Raw genomic sequence first — 20,244 nt, 5'->3', positions numbered from 1 at the left:
TTGTTTTATGAAACCCAATGAAAAATTATAGCCTGTATCCTGAATTGGGAAAGTTATAAAAAAAGGTATAGGATTTGAAATAAATTCTAATAACAAAATAATTTTTTTCTTAAAAATATTTTCATTCCAATATGAAGCAAGTAAGAGCAGTTTAGTTTTCACTGACTTGTAAAATATTACTTTCAATGTACATTGTTTTCTCAATTACAAATAGATGGGATGCACCTGAGCTTCTTTTTGCTATTATTTTAATGCTATTTACACAAAATGAAATATGCTAAAGATTATCTCCAAGAATTATAAGCATCATCTTCATTCCAACAACATGCTGTTAATTTTGTTCTACCATGAATGCAAAACATATTTTAACATGCTGTCAAAAGGAGACACTAAGAATGTCAATAAAATAACAGTAAAATAAATGTAAATTTAGACTACTGTCACAAGTGGCTGCTTGGTTTTGTGAAGATGTTAGGTTGCTATAGCGTTTTCCATAGCAACTTTGCATCTTATTACATAAATAATCCCTCAGTGTCCTTAAAGCTTACTAAAAACAGGATTAAATCTATTCTCATATGTAATGATCCTGCATAAAACCTCATCAGTATGAAATACCCAGAAAACTTGATAAATTGTAATCTAGATAATAGTATTGCTGGCAGTGGAAAAGCATCAAAGCACAACAGACTTGTTCTGTAGTAAACAGGACATTCTCCTACATCCCATATTAGGAAAATGCCTTTGAAGCGCCTGTTTCCTCCAAAATTTGGAAGTTAGATTAACCCCTTCACTGCTGCATCCACAGGACCAGCAGAGACCTCTATCCTGCAGCCTGTGTGTTGTACAAGACCTAGAGGAATTGGCCCAGCACCTGGGACAGGACAAGGCCGTCTTTATTCCTCAGGGAACTGAAATCGGCCCTGATTCATCAAGATTTTTTTGCTAAATTCAGCTGCACAAAAAGCATTATTAGAGGTAAATGGACTTAAAACCAGGGTCATAAAATTAGGCCCTTGCCTACCTGCATCCTGAACTTCAGCCTATTTTTTTAAAAGCTGTGGGAAAAACGGAATACATTTTATGGCACAAAATCGGAGCCTGCCTGATGATAACAGCTCTGAACTGGCATGCTGTGAAAGACACTAGAGCAGACTTTTCCCAGCACAGAGGAAGCAATCATCTTGTGCTACTTTCTAGTGATCACCCCTGATGGTTCCAGGGAGCAAAGCTGATTGTCTGCTGTGCCCAGAGCGTTTCCATTCGAAGGGAAGTTACTCTGCTCACAGTGCTCAAAAGGGTTGTTCAGCTGTCTTCTCTGGCCAGAGAGGGGACTGTGACACTACAGCGACAGAGCATCCCATTTAAAACATGCTCTTTTCTTTGAGAATACTCCTAAAACCAGGTTGGTGACATTTGTTGACAGGGTTTATTTGTTTATCACTGCAGGGCTGTTTAGGATACCAGCTGCTTATGGCTTTGAAATGGTACCACTTTATTTAAGGAATAAAAGGCAATGCTAGCTCATTAATTTATAAAGTAAATACATTTTGTTATTTTTCATTATGTTTATCAATAAGTATTTAAAAGGACAATAAGACAAATTATGGATTTTTGAATATCAATAAAATCTGATGCCAAAAAACAGTGGGATGGAGAGTAATGATAGAAAAATAAATCAGACTTTTGTTTGAAACAAAATCTCCCATAAATCCAGAAAGTTAGTCTTACAAGAAAGGAAGGGAGAATTATCTGATCTTTGAGATCAGGAGGAAGAAGTAGATCTGACACGAGATCTGTTGTGACACTTGTTCAGTTGGAAACAAAGGAAAACCAAAGCTCAGCTCCACACAGCTGAGGCTTGGTGATTTCTATTCGAAGTTTTAACAAGCAATATAAAGCTTTCCTACCAGTTTAATCCACCTATAAACCACAGTTCCCCTTCTATATGTGCATCACTGCATTCACAAAAGCCTTAGAGACAGCAAAAAGAGGATTGAATTGCAGAGAAAAAATGAATAAGCTTGACACAGATCACTTTGGTGGTGTTTCAGGCTTTCCTTGAAGACTTGCCAGGCTTGCAACTTTCAAGACAGACCTGTAAACAATATCCCAAAGCCTGTTTTATGCTGTGTGGACCAGGGTGGGATTTTCAAATACTGAGTTTCACAAGGACTTTCACTCTTCTATGAGATGGACTGTCCACTATTCAGCCTGTCTCTTACAGTAAGTGACATAGCTGATGCTGCAAACAGGCCAGGTCAGTACAGAACAGCATTAAAGATCCAACTTCAGTGTTTAAGTTTGGCACGCACTTTAGGTATGTTTGAAAATGCTTCCATGGAGGATGTCCTCCCTAACTTGCAAAGCAGCACCAATCTTACATGTTCAAACTTAAATAAAAAATAAATAAATAAGCATAAAACAAACATAAATACCCAAAAATAAATTGCAACTTGCAATTTATTATTTGCACACAGCCTCTGAGATGGCATTAAGCTACTTCATCAGAGGTAGTACAATAGTGGTGAAATGCTCCAGGGGTCCAAAGCCTATTGCAAGTCTGTGGAGCTGGAGGGAGGCCTATACCAAGGAAATTATTATCCATATAGACAGACCAGGTAGTGGCTGAATGAAAGGAAGAACCATTGTCTCCATTTGATTCTAGACACCTGAGATAATACAAATTCATTTATTAGCCCAGGCAGGGATATGTAGCCGAGCTGGGATTTGGCCTAGAGCTCTGGGATCCCAAAAACCTTAATCACACAACTATCTTTCCTGTACCCCTCTCCAAGCACAGTACATTTCATTCCTTCCCTCAGCACCAGCTCCATTCTCTTGCTGAAGTTGAGGTTACTAGAATTAATGCATGTTGCTGCTGTGTACTGTAAAAGCAAAAGATTAATCCACCTTCCCTTAAAGTAATATAACAGGTGCCTTGTAGGCATAAACCAAACTTCAGCTCTTCTTTACAAAGCACATCTTTACTAATTCTTGAAATCACTTTTGAGGCTTTTACATGTGGTTCCTTACTCCCCGTGCCAGCAGGTGGGAGAGGAAGCCTCCATAAATCCTGATCATTCTGAAGATTTTGTATATCCTCCAGACTCCAGCACTGAATCACTTTTTTCTCCCTTGAGCTAATGCCCCAGCAGCTGCATCTTGACTTTCAAATACATTAACTGAGTTGCCAATCATCATTATTATTTTTTTCTTAGAAATCTTCCAGCTTTACTTCAGCAATCCTCTTGTCTCTTTCAAACTACAAAGTCCACATGGCAGAAAAATCACTGTTTAAAGGCTGAATTTTGCAGGTGAGAAAAAAACCCGTAAAAGATGGTTCCACAAGTGAGATTCACTCAGTCTCAGGTCAGCCTTTTTCCAGCTTTCCCTGGAATGCAAATGACTTTCAGTCTGTGAAACTGTGAGGATTTCCTATAAACCAGGCACATGTGACAGTTGAACCAACTTACTGGATACCCTAGGGGGTTCTTCAGGCTATCCTTGCAGCAGTTTGAGATGATCTCCAACATAAAAAACAAGCAGTGAAGCTTTCCTTCTCCTTGAAGATTCAACTTGCAGAACAGAGTATTGACAGGGTACTGACTAAGCCTGGGTGGAATGACCTGTAAAACACCTGGATTAGCAGGACTGTGTGCAGGAGGCAGTTGGCCAGGCCTGCAGTGTCAGCTAGGGAGTGGAAGACTGGTTTAGCAGATTGGAGATGCCAGCTCTCATTCCAGCTCTGCCACTGAGTCACTGATATCACTAAATCAAGTTCATTAATAGCTAGCAGAAACACAGTTGGTAGATGAAAGAAGAGGATTTAAGTCTAGAACGGAGGGACACACTTTGCAACAAGTCCCTGTGGACCTCTTCCGATTGTCACAAGACCAAATTTTCCCAAAAAAAGGTTGGTTTCTGACATATATCATGATTTGATGTCATGCATGACTTAATATGTAGCATGACTTGAAGAAAAATGCAAACTATTCTTAGTAACAGATTATTCTTCCTCAGAAGTTACTGTGTGCTAAGGTGTCAGCTACCTGTAACATTCCTCTGTGTCCTGCTTGCAGCTGGGATAGAGTTAATTTTTTTCCTAGCAGCTGGCACAGTGCTGTGTTTTGGATTTAGTGTGAGAATATTGTTGATAACACACTGATATTTTAGTTGCTGCTAAATGTGATTTCTCTAAACCAAGGACTTGTCAGCTCCCCATGTTCTGCTAGTGAGGAGGTGTGCAAGAAGCCTAGAGGGAGCATGGCTGGGACAGGTGACCCAAATTAGCCAGAGGGGTATTCTATATCATATCTATTCCATATCATTCCATTATTCCATACCTCAGAGATGTGAGTATGCTCAGTATGTAAACTAGGAGGAGTTGGCCAGGAGGGGTAAATTAATGCTGGAGGATGAGGTGGGCATTGCTCAGAGGGTGTTGAGAAATAGTGCACCACTTCTTTCTTTTGGATTTTATTTCCATCTCCTTTTCATCATCACTACTACTAGTACTACTAGTACTACTAGTACTATTATTATTATTATTATTATTACCATCATCATTATATTTTGTTCAATTATTAAGCTTTCTTTAATGTCAACCCACAATTTACTACTTTTTTTTTCTGGTTGTCCTCCCCATTGCAGTGGGCTGAGGGAGTGAGCAAGCAGCTGAGTCATACTTAGTCGCCAACTAGGTCAAACCACAACACTCTGAAACCCCATGTCCAGCAGCTCTGGACAAGCATTCTAATTTCACGATTATAAGCCGCACCATTTTGACTAAAGTTTTAGTCCGTACCCGGAAGTGCAGCTTGAATTCTGGAGTGGCTTATGTATGAATGATTTTCAGAAATTCTCAAACCCGGAAGTGAGAGCCTGCAGCAGCCCCGAGCCAAGCCAGAGCCTACGCGGCCCCCGCGACAGGGTGGCACTGCTGATCTGAGCCCGTGATATTTCTCTGTATTTTTTTCGGTGTTTTCAGTCTTGTGTGGCTGAGTTTCTGCCATGCTCTCCGCCCACTCAAGCGGCTGAGTTGCTGCCCTGCTCTCCACTCACCCAAGCGGCTGAGCGGCTTTCCGCCCACCCAAGTGGCTGCCCAGCTCTCCGCTCGCCTGAGTGGCTGCCCTGCTCTCCGCCTGCCCAAGCGGTTGCCCGGCTGCGAGGCTGAGTGGTTGTTTAAAGGCAATGCGGATCCATTGGAAATGCTTGTAAAATGACCACACTATTGTTCGTATCTTTTTCCGCTCGTAAATAAAACTTGCAGGGTACGCTGCCGCAGCTATTGTCTGTATCTTTTTTCAACACTGCAGCTATTGTCTGTATCTTTTTTCACTTGGAAATAATGTTTCCAAGGTCAGCACCTGCCAGTAAACCCTGCAATCCCGTGATTCTGTTACTAATTGGCAACTTTGTGAAAGTTGCACTGGGATCCTCGCTGCGAACGAAAGTGCGGCTAATAATCCGGTGCTGCTTATATATGGAGGAAAAACGAAATGTTGCCAACACGCCAGAAGTGCGGCTTATAATCAGTGTGGCTTGTAATTGTGAAATTACTGTACTGAAATACTTCTTCACAGTCTCAGGACTTAGATGTATTGCAGTACGTTTTCAAATGCTGGGGCTGGAATTCATCCTCTTTTTCTCAGGGTGATTAATAGGTTTATCTTCAGATATCCTAGAGGAAAGTTTTCATTCTAACTGTCTAGATGTGAGAAGATGTGATGGACTCAGTTTGTTTTCTTCCAGGAAAGAAGAAATTATGCTGGGAGACTCCTAAAACTACGCTTTACTGAAACAGAATGAGGTCTTAGAACCCATTCTAAATTGTTGAATTAATTAAGCCTTCTTGTACTAGCAGTGACTTAACCAGGTGAACCACTGAAAAAAGACCTGACACAGGTGTTGAAGCCTGAGGGAATCTCTGTAACTTATAATAGCTTTGGGGTTGTAACTTCCCAGCAGTCTTGCTCACACTGTCAAAAAGGGCAGGCTGAAAAATAATGTCCTCAAGAAAATTGTTGGAATGGCAGAACACACAGTTCAGAGCTCTGGAACCATCCAAATCAATTCATCATGTCTCATTGCTTCAGCTACTTTTGGATTTAGACTTTTAAAACTTTATGTGTGTGTGCTGTCCTTGAATTGAGGAGGCACAATATTTTCATGTTATTCAAATTTTGCTCTTCCCAAGGTTAAGTACTTAAACAAATTTTTTAAGAAAAGGGGTTAAAAATAAAGGAAGTGACAATGTTTTCTTACTGTGCAAGATGGTTTCTTTGTGACAAAAGACTCTCTAAAAGACATTCTTCATACAACAGAGGTTACTATAAATACAAATAGTCACTCGAGCGAGATAAAGTGGTGGTTCTGAAATGACATCATTAGAAAGAGAGGGGAAAAAAAAAGAGAAGGCAGCTAACAGAAATAGTAATTAAAAAATGCTAGAAGAAGGAAAGACAAATCACATTTCTATACATAAGAGTGATACTAAAAAAAGTCCTTTTTCAGTTTATTTTAATTTACCAATGTTTTATACCCAATAGCTCTTTTGGTTTAATTCTAAGTTCCCTCTATTGTCATTGACGGAAGAACCAACTGCACTTGCTTTAACTAAGAATGTAGTGTTGAAAGAAGAAAGCTATAATCTGAGAACCGGATGACTATGTATGCAGCAGGATGGATCAACTCCACTGAGTTTAAGAGGATGATGAATGATACAACAAACAATGATGGACACGCACTCAGGTGGATTCATATTGCCTAATTTTGATTTAGAATGCAACACAGTACTGGGTTTGCTCAAGTGCCCACATTGTAACAATACAAATAACCTGAAATTCTTTGGGGTAGAACGCTGTAAAAATCTCAGATATCAAAACTTTTGACAGTAATGTCTTTTTTCATGTATGAAAACCAAATATGCTTTCCTATCTGTGGTGTTACAAAATGAATGACCAACACAGCTCTGCCCTAAGCATGCATATGTTAAACTTGGCTGAATTGGAAAGTATTACACTTCAAGACATTCCTGCTCCTCTTCTGGCATGCAGGCTTTATGTATTTCTGGCTCTGCCTTCCTGTGGTTAGTTGTAATGACTTTTCTCCATGAGAGTTGACACAGTCGATGTAAAATGATTAGATAGTCATAAAAATTGCTGATTTCTAGCAGGTCCTGAGACCTGCTGTCTCAGCTTCAAACACTCTGTTAATGGCATCTAGAAAATACAAATCCACAAAATTAGCCTAGCAAAAATTAGGGCTGCCCTTTATGGGTTTTATTGTTACATTTTTCTTCCAGGAAAAGTATTAAATCTCCCTTCAAGAGAGATGTCACAGTAATAATTTCTTTGCTAGTATGACACTCCTTCCTTTGGTCTTTACTTCTGGGGACCTTCAGCCTCACACAGTATCTTGTCATAGAAGGAGCCAAACAGTCAGTTCTTCTCTCTGTAAGTTTGAATTCACACCTTTTGACTGGCATACAAAGACTTGAAATCATTGAATGGATGAAATTCTTTCCTTTCTTACGATGGTGCCTATATGAAAAGGACTAGATCAGGATTCCCCTAGTGGAGACTCTCATATTATTTCCATATTATTCCTTCCTTCTTTATTTTTCTGAAAGTTCACCGCTGCCTGGTAGTTTCTAGTCTTGCTTTGGCTTCAGCTCCTGAAAATTTAATTCTTTACATGAGTGTCTAAACAAGCAAACGCTTGTTAGCAACTCACGAATTATTAGCCAATGCCAAGAAAAAGTGCAAAGCATACATCCATATCATGTTACCAGTTAGAAACTCTGGCAGCTCCTGAGCCACCTCTTGGTGTCCACCCTGGATAGCAGAGTATTTGCAGAAGGCTGAAAAAACTGTTTTTCTTATTCATATTACATGCACCCTTGTTATTGGACTCATGACAGCCAACTAATGAATGTCTAATTCATGCAGAATGCAGTACCATACTGTGAAATAGGCACCCTTAGAATGGCAGTATGCAACCAAAAAAGCCCCAGAGTTAAAAAGCTATTTCTTATAGAGATTACGGATTGTTATGTCTTTGTTGCAAAGAAAGGTACAGCTTAGAGAATACCGACCAAAACTTAACTTGAACTGGTTTCATAATTAAACACTGTTTCTACCATGGAATGAAATGCTGCCATGCAAAGCTGCAGAGAGTGCAATAAGGAAAAATAATGCTCCGAGCCAAGGGCAGAACTGGAGAATTTTCACCATTTATAGAACATAGCAGGTGACAGACATCTAGAGACAGCTTGCATCATTCAAATAACTAATTTATGAGGGTTTAAAATAAGACACTGTCTTATATAATCGGGAATTAACATGTCGCTTCTCATATGTAAGTTTTTGCTTGCTTTTAATAAAACAACACTTGCGTATATTTACCTGAGTCATCTACTCTCAGCTTTTTACTGGGATTGTCACCACTGTCATCATCGGACATTTCCATCTCCTCTTCCCGGCGGATTCCCATGAGCTGTTCACTGTGAGCATTTCGGAGCTCCTAAAATCCAAAATTACCTTTTGTCAGTATTAACTTCCGTAAAGTCATTATACGTTATTTAGTATCTCTTTTTAAGACTGATCTGATTTTAATTATGCATCATTTATCATTGTAATCATATTTATTTGTGTATGAGTAAAAACGGAAGCAAGGGGAATTCTTCTCATGAAAGAACTGAGTTTATCAAAAGTAACACACTCAGAGAAAACAAGAAAAAAAGTGACTTTCCCTGTTCTGCGATCTTTAGGTCTGCTAAACATAAGAGAATGTTTTAACAGCAGGGATAATACTTAAAACTGGTGTATAAAGCAGACTGATAAAGAGATTGTGAGCCTGCTTAAAAGACAGCTAATTCTTGCTTCCCTCTGCCACTTGGGGTACAATTCATTTGGCCAAATGCGGCTGTCTCCAACACACAAAGTTGTATTCACTAAAAGGCAGCCTAAAAGTGCCTCATTCTCTCCACTGATTGCAAAGGGAGCCGAGAGCAGACAATGCAGATGAAAAGCTGTGTATTTGCAAGTGCCTAGTGCTGGTCAAAGGAATCTCACCCTCCGTCCCTATGCCCAGATTGCCTCAGATTTAAAAGACCCAATCCCATAACGCTGGCCTGAAAATCTTTGCATCTTGATCCAAAATGAGTGGCAGGAGGGACAGCTTGGTGTCTGGGTGACTGCTGCAAGAGCAGGCAGGCAGCCCCTGCACATGTCACAGGAAAAGGATCAGCAGGCACGCGGGCTTTGCTGGAGTCTAGACGGTCTTTGTTCTGGGCAGAAAAGCTGGCGCGGGTGCAGTGGCTGCCTTTTTAATGGCAGCACTGAGAAGATTGAGAGGACTCTATTTTGTCCTAATAATCCTGTCAGGTGTAACATGGGGATGCTGCACTGTGATTAGTGTAGGCTTTGTCCACCCGCAGACAGCTAATTTTTCTGCCAACAAAGAGCTTAATTCCCAAAGAGGTGGTTTGAAATCTTTGAAACAAGGGAGAGTCGTGTGGAAGGAGGAGACAGCATTGAGGAGTCCGACAACAGCTCTGTGCAATTAACAATAATCTGTCAGAGAGGGGCTGCGTGACAAAAAAGGGAAGGCGTTTCTCTTGAGCTGCATGCTTGGTTCATCAGTAGATCTCAAATATTCTGAAAAATGTATGGGTACTCATTAATCCCAGCAAAGGCAAGGAACCTAATTAGTGGGTGTTTTACAGGGGAATAATTTCGAATTTAAAAAAAAAAAAAAAGATATTAAAAGGCTAAATTGCCAACCACTGTCTAATGGAATCAGAGCCATCACTGGAAGAAAATGGCAAGCCATTTCTGAATTCCTTATTGGAAAGAGCCACCTGCACATTTTCCTGGGGAAGAATGCTGCATACATGAGCAGACATCCGTTTACATTTACTCCCTCATTAGTGGACAAATGTCCTTGATGCATCACTGTCTACATTATCAGCAAAGTCAATAATTTTCTATGGAGAATGTCTATGTGTATGAGTCTTTTCTTTGCCTTGGGTTTCTAGTAAAGCTTTTCTACATTCAGGAAAAAACTGGAAGGTGATCAAGTAATTAAATAAATCAGCAGATAATATCATGGTTAGAAGATACAATTTAAATCAAATATACCATTTGGTTTATTTGCATCACATTTCATATCTGAAAAACAGGCATTTCCAAAATATATTGACTTAGCTAGATGGTTACAGCACTTTGAATTGTTTTAGTTAATCTAATCTCAGAAAAACAAAAGACAGTAATTTTTGAAAAAAAATGAGTAAAGAATTAACATTTCTGGAAAATCCAACTCTTACACATTTCACTTTATTAAATATTTAGAAACCAGTAAATGAATGACACACCACATCCCCTTACAGAAAGTTAGTTTAAGAAGGGTTGATCTTAGTAGAATTAAAATAATCTACTAGCAAATCATATTTTCATATTTCTCTAAAAGATAAGACAAAGATCAATCCCCAACTTCCCAACTTTCAATTGAACAAAGGCATTATCCACTATGTATATGAAATATTTGTGAACAAAATACAAAATACAGTTTGTACCAATAAATTATGCTAACATTTTATTTTAAGTGTCCCATTATTGAAGTAATTTTGTATTCACCATAATAGCACTGATAATAAAGTATTCATTTGGTATTCATGTGGATGTTACATTTAGTGCCATTGGTATTCAACTGTAATTTAGCGTTAGTTAATGGACACTTAAAATGTTATCCAAATGATTTATATCGCAGCACTTCAGTGTTTCTCAAACTAAGTGTACAACACTTATTTTACAAGTGTACTACAAAATAATTAAATAAGTGCACCTTACCTTCTAAAGTTTTTATTCTGAGACAGAGAAAAATCATTTAGAAGACTGTGATAGTAACAATCAACACACTGTACCACATGACAGTAAACCAAGTATATGTAAATTGCTCATATTAAAATTAAAAAAAAAAGGAAGAAGAAAGAAAGTATACAAAGACAGCGGTACTTACTTTTTAAAATACAGGCTCATAGCGTATATACTGAATTAAAATCGAAAGCTGGATGACCAAAACACAGGATGAGGTCTAGCACTTCCTTTGCTGCCACTCACAGCAAGGGGAGTTAGAATCCCATTTTCTCTGCTCATGCTTATGACAGTCACACATGCATGGTCCCACACTGCTAACTCTGTGTGGTTGTATGATTACATTTATACTGGTTTCTTTGAAAGCACAATATTTAGAATCAATACAAGCAGTGTATCTACTTTTTAAAAGATAAACATAGAACAAATGGGGAGGAATAGGCCACAGTTACAGACTTAATATTTTTAAGTCATTACTTAGGAAAGAAAATTTTTATTTTATTTTCACTCCAAGTCATCTTATAATGACCATAAAATGGCACAGAAAAAAAAAAATCTTTGTCACAGAATTCTTCTTTTTAAAACAGATCACGATGACTCTTAAATTCCTTATTTGAAAATATTGTTCCTAATTTCACTACTTCAGTTCATTATTTTAGATAGTAAACATAATCTTCTAATGATTTCCCAAATTTTGCATGAAAAATAAAAACACATTGCTCCCTGTCTTCATGTTATTTAATGACTATTACCATAATGAGAGCAATGGGAACAATTCATACTGTAGACGAGACTGCAAATGGCCAGTTGATTAACAGCTAAAATGGTAGCTGTAAATATTGCCAAATACACTATGTCCAGCTACAATCACACTCGTTCTGTGTCAATCCAGCTGTGAGATGATGGATAGAAAGTAAAAATAAAATCACCAACCTCAGAATGCTTTCGCCAAATGTCTATGTTCTTTCGCTGGGCTTTCGAGAAATGGTCCCAAGCTTTTTGTCTGGTAGAAGCGTTGAAAACGGCGACAATCTGCTCAACTTTGGTGAACAAGGAAGTCAAACAAGACAAGCAATTTATGTTGTGATCACTATAGAGAAGCAAAGCAAAGACACTAGGAGTCTATGGATGATGTCATTACTGAAACAACATCATCAATATCCATCCAATGACGTGTCTTTTGTACTTACATTGTATCAATGTTGGAGATGCCTCCCTTCAAGTCTGTCTCCATAACTTTAGTCTACACCACTCTTAACTATGCACCAAGAACCAGGCATGCAGCTGCTTCCCCATGATGTCTGCCACCACTCCCTGTGCCGGCACACCCTCTGCACGAGTGGCAATAGGTGTGTGAGCACAGAAGTGACCCTCGAGACATCCACCTGACTCGTACATGGGCAAGCGGAAGGCAGGCAGGCTCTGCTTTGAAGGGTGACTATGGGATCGTGGGAACTTGTCAGCAGTGGGAAGGGCTAAACCATACATCAACCCTGCACTCTGCAGCTGCAGCTGCTGCTTCTCCTCTGTTCCATACCAAAGAGCTCACCTGTGGTAGATCAGTGCTGTCTCCATGGCCTATGTATGGTTACTTACACGAACAGACACTCTTTTCTTTCACTTAAAATGAAGACCAGATGTGAAATGGGCTTCCCTCATTCAACTCTAATGAATTTGTGCTGAAGCCAAGTATCAATATTTAGATCAGTTTTCTAGGATAATTAGGATCCTCAAGATTTTAGCTATTTGTTCATCTCAATTGAAAAAGCTTTTCTCTCAACACTCTTTTCTTTCTCTTCACTTAGGTTACAAGCAAAATTGTCCTTCCACAGCAGTGACCTGCCTGAAAATGATTTGGCCAAGATGTAAGTTGCCTTGATCCCAGCACAATTAACTGAAGAAAACACCAATAAATCCAGATTTTCTACAAATTACCTCAGCTGTGCTCCTGAATGAGCAGCTGTGCAAACCTGTGAAGTCGAACTGAAAAGTGCTTCAACTCTTTGATAAGGTTCTTTGCTATCTATCTCTTTAGATTCCTGTCCTTTCTTTATCATATTGCAGCTTGCAGCACTTCTTGCTCCTCCCACTGAAAAGCGGTGGCAAGAGTGCTTGTAACACCCTCTGCCCTGGTCCCTTATCTTGCTGACCCAGAGCTTCTCTCATTCTTCCTTAAGTCAGAGGTGTAGAGAACCTTATTATACATAGCAACCTATCCTTCCTAAAATGGTGAGCTCACCTACTAAAGCAGTATCTTTCACCTCGAGAACAGAAAGTTAATCTCTCTCATTTGAGCACATTTCTTCTATTCTCTGGTTTTTTTGCCACTTTTGAAGGCTGCTTTCAGGTTCCAGAAGATTACAACATTTTGAATGGAACTATTTCTTTCAGGGATGTTTAATTACCTTCTAAAGTCATAAAAAAATAACCGTAGTTCATTTTCTTTTAAAATGAATATGTATAGGTAGTTTACAATAAAGTGCCTTGGACCCACTGTGATGATCTTATCCATTTATAATCCATTCACCTTTTAAAGCTAGATGTGATAATTTCAGCCCATTAGAACTTGCTTAGACTGAAGAGTGGATGTATCAAGGAAGTAATGCTGTGTATATTTTTTCAATTAATTTGAAAAGAATGAAAATGGTAAAGAACTCTACTATTATGTGTGTAGAAATTCAGGTTAGAATTTAATTATTGTCGTTCTGTTGATGACCCAGGTGCTCAGAAAATTTTGCTTAATTAACAATCTGTTTTCAGTTTGCAAACGGAAATTCAAGTAGAAAAGATTCACAAAGATATGAGCAAGAGCTGGTTTGCCATTTTCCACTATTAAGTATTAATAAGATCAACTGAATTTTGAAAAACATTTGAACTTTAAAGTGTTTAATTTCCATTATGTGAACAGGTGCTAAGATTTATCAAAAGTCATTATCTGATCATTTCAGAAACCTTCCTCAATGGAAACACAAACAAGGAAGATGCCATAGCTTCTTCTTGTATAACTGCAGTAGACAAATTTAGTATTAAAAGGATCTTCTTCACTTACCTAACCTTTTCGAATTAAAAAAGTGACAAGAGGCAGAATAGAATGAGTACAACATGCTAAAAATCAAGGCATTTAAAGAAACTTTATGAAACAGGCAGCAAGGGATAATAAAAAGGAAAATGAAGGGGAGAACACTAAACTAGTATGTGTCAAGGACCAATATACCGCTCAAAGAAAGTGTCAATGTATGTAGAGCAACTCCAATATTCACAGCAATCTACGCTATGAAGCTTTGCGAATTCCAACATAAAAGGTCTCCAAGAATTACATTGGAGCTAAACAGCAGCCAAGGCCATGGTTTGACAGTACAGGGAAGTCCCTTCACATCTTTCTGTGCTGCACCAAAATCCTGCATTCATGTGCTATGAGATGGGAAGTCAATGTAAACCTGCTCTGTCCCATTGGTCTCATTGCACCAGGACTCATTTGGAAACCCTGGAAGCCTAAAGCTTGCATAATGCTTGTACTCTGGGAAATTGGAAGACAAGACATGAATACCCACTCCTGATCAGGATCAAATTTGTATGGGCACGTGCTCCAGCAGCACACAGCCCATAGGGATGGTAGATTCATCCCTAAGGAGAAGCCATGAAAGGTTTATATTAGCTGAGAAATGCCCAGTTAACTCATTTTTTTCTGTGTCTGGGTAACACTTGGCCAAAGAGAGGCCCCAGATTTTGGGTTGATATCTCCATAATCTGAGTCTCACTGCTGACCATGGTTTTCAGATTATTTTCTGATCTCCAGGAAGAAATTTCCAAAACTATATAACAGGTCATATCTATCTCTCTAAGGCACCTTGAACTCCAGAATGCACTGTAGTGTCAACTGTGACTGGTAAGTAGAATTATTAAGTAACATGAAATATTCATTGTCAAACATCTGTTAGTGAGTTCTATGCTATATCAAATTTTCATTGACCATATGCAGAGCTGTTTCCTTACTAAATTAGGATTTAAAATACCACATTGTTCTGGAAGGGTCCATAGCATGTCATGTTTTTCCCATCAATATAACTTACAGGATGTAAGTAATTGCATGTCTCCTAATGACTTATTTGGTGGCTGCTAATTTACGCAGCACATTTTGGACACAGGATTATTATCTAATTGTTTTTCTGCTGTGTTATAAATAACTAGAAAGACCCAAACAACTAAGCCTGGAGTGACAAGTGCAATACACTTTATTAGAGGTGCCAGCTCATAGTGAGTATATTAATAGAAAGTTAAGCCTCAATTTCTGCTGCCATAAAGAATTCTACCTGGAAAAAGTATTGCTATCAAGTATAAATGTAAAAACAAGCAGAAAAACTAAGAAAAACTGCAAAAATCCCTTAAACAATGCCTGCAAAAGTTGCATAGAAGATTGTATTAAATGGAAAACTAGAATATCTCCAGGGCAAGAAAATATTTGATATAGGATACTTGAAAATTTTACTACTAAAGAAAAACAGAAATCAATGGGAACCAAAGTGTAGCCTCATCTGCAGATTAAGAGGTAGAGAGAACACTTTTACCCTGCATTACATTTATCAAGCAGTCTATTTTAATGATTGAGTGAATACTGAAATTTATCTATGGATTCAGGAGTTAAGAAGTACTCAATTTTTCCTTTGCTTATTACATTATAAGCTGCCATGCATATTATGTTATACTATATATTATAATATATAGGATTTATAATAGAAAAAGAAACAAAATACAAACCAAAAAAAGAGTGTTAGAATAAAAGCAAAAGTCTTGGCTGGCAGATAAAATAATTGGATTTCATACAGAATTTTACTCCAAATTCCACCAATTAAGGACACAGGATGAAAAGGGCTTTGCACTAAATTACTGCAAGTGTCAGAGTAGAATATATGACAATTTAGCGCAGAAAATTCTGTAAGAGTGTGACAGTTGACATGAAGGGTAAAAGAAAAATTCCACCCATAAAATTACAGTGTAAAGGAAACTGTTACAGTAAATGTATAACACACTTTTCAAATATAGAGTTGCAGCACAGGGAGGATATAGAGTTGGCGTGGTTTGGGTCAGAAGCCCTGTTGCTGAATTCTGACTAAGCTGCAGTCTGCCAATCGATTTGGCTCCAAGCCCAGCAAACCAAGGAATTACAGTAGTCAAGGCTAGATGCTGTATTGAATGAATTAGAGTCTCCAGGTCACTTTTGGATAGGGAAGAGAATATTTTTGGCAATAGTCCTGAAAGGCATTTGGTAATGAACTGAACAGAACTTAGCATCTAAGTCCAAGGCTAAAATTGTGCATAGTAAATGACATGTGACATTAGTAAGAGAAATGGTAGACAGATTGCAGAGTAATGAAACAGGTATTATTTTAATTAATTTAGGCCAAGCACTCATTCTTTTGGTTATGGTACTGTTTACTTTCAAAAAAGAATTTGCCTTTCTCACTTTTAGAGCTGAAAACCTGCAGCCTCTCCCTGTTACTCAATTCACAGACGGAGAAACAGATGTGATTGCCTTTGACTAGCAGAGGAAAACATAAGAGTTGGAAATAGCACCCTGGGGAAGACTGCAGATAATGCAAAGGATGGATCCTAAAGTGAAGCATACCACAGCTGGATACATAAGCAAAGGCCATTATAGATTTTGTATAATGAAGATACAGGTTTTGACAGCTGTACCTTCAAAATACAAAGCACAAAATATCTGCCATAGATAAATGCCATAGTTGTTTAGCTTTGTTTTTGGTTTTGTTGGAGTTTTGTGTTTTTAAAAAAAAAACTTTTAAAAATCCACAGTTATCTGCAACTCCATCAGAGAAATTTGGTCTGCATGCTGCCCAGATGCCTGTAGGTTCTTTAAGACACGATGTTAAAACATAACATGATGAAGGAGAAAAACATAGGACTTCACTGTTCTATCCCCAAATTCCACCTTTTTGGACAGACTGAGAGAATGGTGCCTGCAGTGATTTATCTCCCAAATCGTTCTGCTGTGTGGGTAGTCAGCTTGCAAGGATGCCGTTCCTCAACCTGCCCTTCTACCAATAATTACATCTGTACTAGCAATCAAAACCAGCCAGGGACCATTTTTGTTCCCTGAAACCACTGGCCACAACATGCTGTGTCCCTGCAGCAACAGTGCTTCTCTCTTCCCAAAAAGATGCTTTTCTGGGAAACTACTTGGCCTGCATCAAACTCTAAACCTACCACATTTTATGGGAAAACACTAGCTGACCCAGAGCAACAACTTTTTAACAGCTGAACAGTATGGGCCAGCCTGCTCTAGCTCAGCTTAATTTAATCCTGCAGACATTGTCAGGGGGGTCATCCTTTACTGGCAGTCTCACCTTTTCTGCTCTCATCTTGGGACAGAGGTCTCAGCAGTGCAGAGAGCAATTACAAGACTTACCAGAGGAGGAAGGATGTTTTCCTCCTCCATCTACCCTGTCTCACCTACCTGAATACTAGGAAGAATGTCCTCTCTCTAAATTATTTTCACATTTCCCTTTGACAAGGCCTACAGCATTTGAAACCAGCAGGGTGTATGTCTGGGTTGGTGCTTGGTCCCTATTCCCGTTCCATCTGACTCAGACTGGTCCTAGTCAATCTGTTTGTGTGGGTTACTAAGAGACTGAGTGAATGTCAATGGTCTATACCTGGGTGATGCAGGAAGAAATACTTCTTTCTAATAAAATAAGGAGATCCTTCCACTTAGACAAAGAAAAATATAAAGTTTTTATACCACAACACTTACTATAACCCCTGGTCTTGTAAGAATATCAAACCCCTGTGTCAGCAGCTATTGTTTTCTTTTCTCCTTCTTTCAACTAAGAAACCCAGTGGGGAACAGTGAAAGAAGGAGCATTATGGAGACACTAAAAGTGCCCAATTTACAGGATTCATAATGAAACCTGAGCAGTAACTTGTCTGAGGTGTGTATATCAACAACTGATTGTTCTAGAAATAGAATGCTCCCTGTTAAACTTTGAAATTAAAAAAAAAAAATTCAATTAAAAAGAGACCAGTTTGCCCTGCAAGGTATTGCTAGAAGATCTGTCTAAAATTTAAGCTTTGAAGATCTTTTAGGTTGTGAAGCTGTGGTTTAATTTACAACAGAGAAACTGACAGCTTGGTGTAACCGCAAGAGCTGGCGCTGTGCCATGTGATAAATCACTCGGACTCAACAAGACCACTTCATGTCATTTCTCTACAAACAGGAGCCTGACATCAGACCAGCACCACACAGCTGGGCAACTCCAAATGTACAGTACAATGTGCAGTACCTGCTCTTTCAATGTCACCATCTCACATTACTGAATGGACTTTATGGACCTTGTGCTGACAACCAGGAAAAAAAACCCTAGAAAAAGCTCAGCTGCCCCCCACCAACTCAAAGGAAGATGAAGTGAATGCTGCTTTCCTCATCAGCTTGACAAGATTATAAGCCATCCCCAAAGTACTGCAGTTAATTACCTGTTCTTTCTTTTATTTATTGTTTGGCACACCTTTCTTCTCAGTTCTCAGATTTGAAAATATCAAAAGTGGGAACTGCTATTTTTGGGTAAATCTGTCCAAAAATAATTCCCAGGGAACTCTGCAATGTAGAAACATCATAAATGGGACTAAGCCATCACAGGTGCATTAAGTGAAGTAATAATTATGCAGGAATATTGCAGATTAAAATGTGCCTAGGAGATCAGGAGGGCTATATTTGTTTGGGGCGTAATATGGTTTCTTTTGCTGAAGAAAAAGGATAAAGATATGGATGAGGAGGTTTCAACAACCATAGCCTCTTCTGGTAATCAAAACAAAAAATTGTCTCACACACTTTAGGTGTGAAACTTACTTCTCCATTTGTTACCATACCTTATGCTCTCTTGCCTGCCATGACTTCTTCCTTCGGTATTTTTGTTTTTACTGTGTCCATCTTTCTCTCCCACACAGTCTATCCCTTTCCAAAACTCTCTTCTTGCCCCATAACATCTCTGTCATCATCACAAACTACACGAATTGTGACAAATCCAGTGATTTGACATGAAGCATGACTATTGCACATTGAAGGGAGCAAAGTATTTCAATCACTCATAGTTGCATAGGATTATTCATATTTATATTCAATCATTTATAAGCAGTCTGAACAGATTTAGATGTGCAGACTACATGGTATGCACAGCAAACTCATCCTTTAGGGTAAAACCTCCAGCTTTCCTTCCTTGCCTGATGTCTCTTTTCTCATTCTTTATTGCCATAGAACATTTAGAGCTCAGTTCTGTGATGCATCAGGCCCCTGCCTACCCCCATCTCTACTCAGCAAGGCAAGTCAAAACCAAGCACAGATTCCCACATGATTGAAGTAAATGCTTCTTTGCCTTGAACCTCATGTCATCATCTAGGAGAAATGCAGATTCCAGGCAAGTGGCATGAATTGTCAAAATAGACTGAAATCTCTTGGAAGGCAGTTCTTTTATTTTTCTGCAAAATAACATGCATATTTAATGGACTACATTAAAAAAACAAAAAACAAAATAAAAAACAAAAAAACCCCTCCAAACAAGCCTCTTAAAAATAATAGAAGAGCTTCTGTTGGAATTCTGGCTATGCTTAAATTGATACCAAGATTTGTACTGACTTTAGGTGGAGTGAAAGCTACAGACGATGGAAGGAATGCAGAAATTCAAAGAAAATGAGACACAGAAGAATAAGCTATGAGAAACACTACAGATTGCAATCACAAAGGGTTATACTGCCAAAAGAAAGAAACTACAAGAATGTAAGGTAAAATAAAAATGGAGTTTTTCATCTCTATTCTCTGACACTGCCACAGCATCCTGTATAGAAATGCTTTTGTGAACATGTGTATATGAGATAGAAAACCTAATAGATAGAAGGACAACTGAAAAAAGAATGAATAGATCCAGCTGAGCTTTACTGGACAAATTATGAGTATAGAAACAAGCCAAGAGCACACTGACTAAATGAGCTAACAAAACAAACTGAAGGATTGCAGAGGTTATTTTGGACTTTTTTTTTTCCTTTTTTATAAATACATCAAGGTAGAAAGTAATAGTGGTAACTAATGACCTGAATGATTAATGTTTTTATTTGTATTATAGTTGCATTCTATGACACCAACTGAGAACTGGGCTGCAATGTAAAAACACATTATATGACTCAATCTCTTTCACAAAGAGCTTAATGATGACCTAAAAATTGCACATAAAGTAAGCTCATATTTTTGAATTAGTCAGTGGCAACGGAAAGAAAGACTGTAAGACCGGACAATTAAAGAGCAGGAAAATCCTTTTAGAAGTTGTTATTAATGTGGAGCAATTCAAAGAATACTCTGGAAAGCATG

At 38.5% G+C, this 20,244-nt stretch overlaps 1 protein-coding gene across 8 annotated transcripts in view; it reads right to left on the bottom strand.

The window, feature by feature from the left end:
- Positions 1 to 20,244, bottom strand: part of ENOX1 (ecto-NOX disulfide-thiol exchanger 1) — a 362,795-nt gene that overhangs the window by 55,985 nt on the left and 286,566 nt on the right. For all 8 annotated transcript variants that reach the window (XM_033051505.1, XM_033051506.1, XM_033051498.1 and 5 more), the window contains 2 exons: positions 11,808 to 11,914; positions 8,406 to 8,523 (listed from right to left, as the gene is read on the bottom strand). In XM_033051505.1, coding sequence (XP_032907396.1) covers positions 8,406 to 8,523; positions 11,808 to 11,914 — 225 coding nt within the window. The remainder of the gene's footprint in view (positions 1 to 8,405; positions 8,524 to 11,807; positions 11,915 to 20,244) is intronic.

This window comes from Catharus ustulatus, chromosome 2, assembly GCF_009819885.2.
Source record: "Catharus ustulatus isolate bCatUst1 chromosome 2, bCatUst1.pri.v2, whole genome shotgun sequence".
Lineage (NCBI taxonomy): Eukaryota > Metazoa > Chordata > Aves > Passeriformes > Turdidae > Catharus > Catharus ustulatus.
This window is presented reverse-complemented; position numbering and strand designations above follow the sequence as displayed.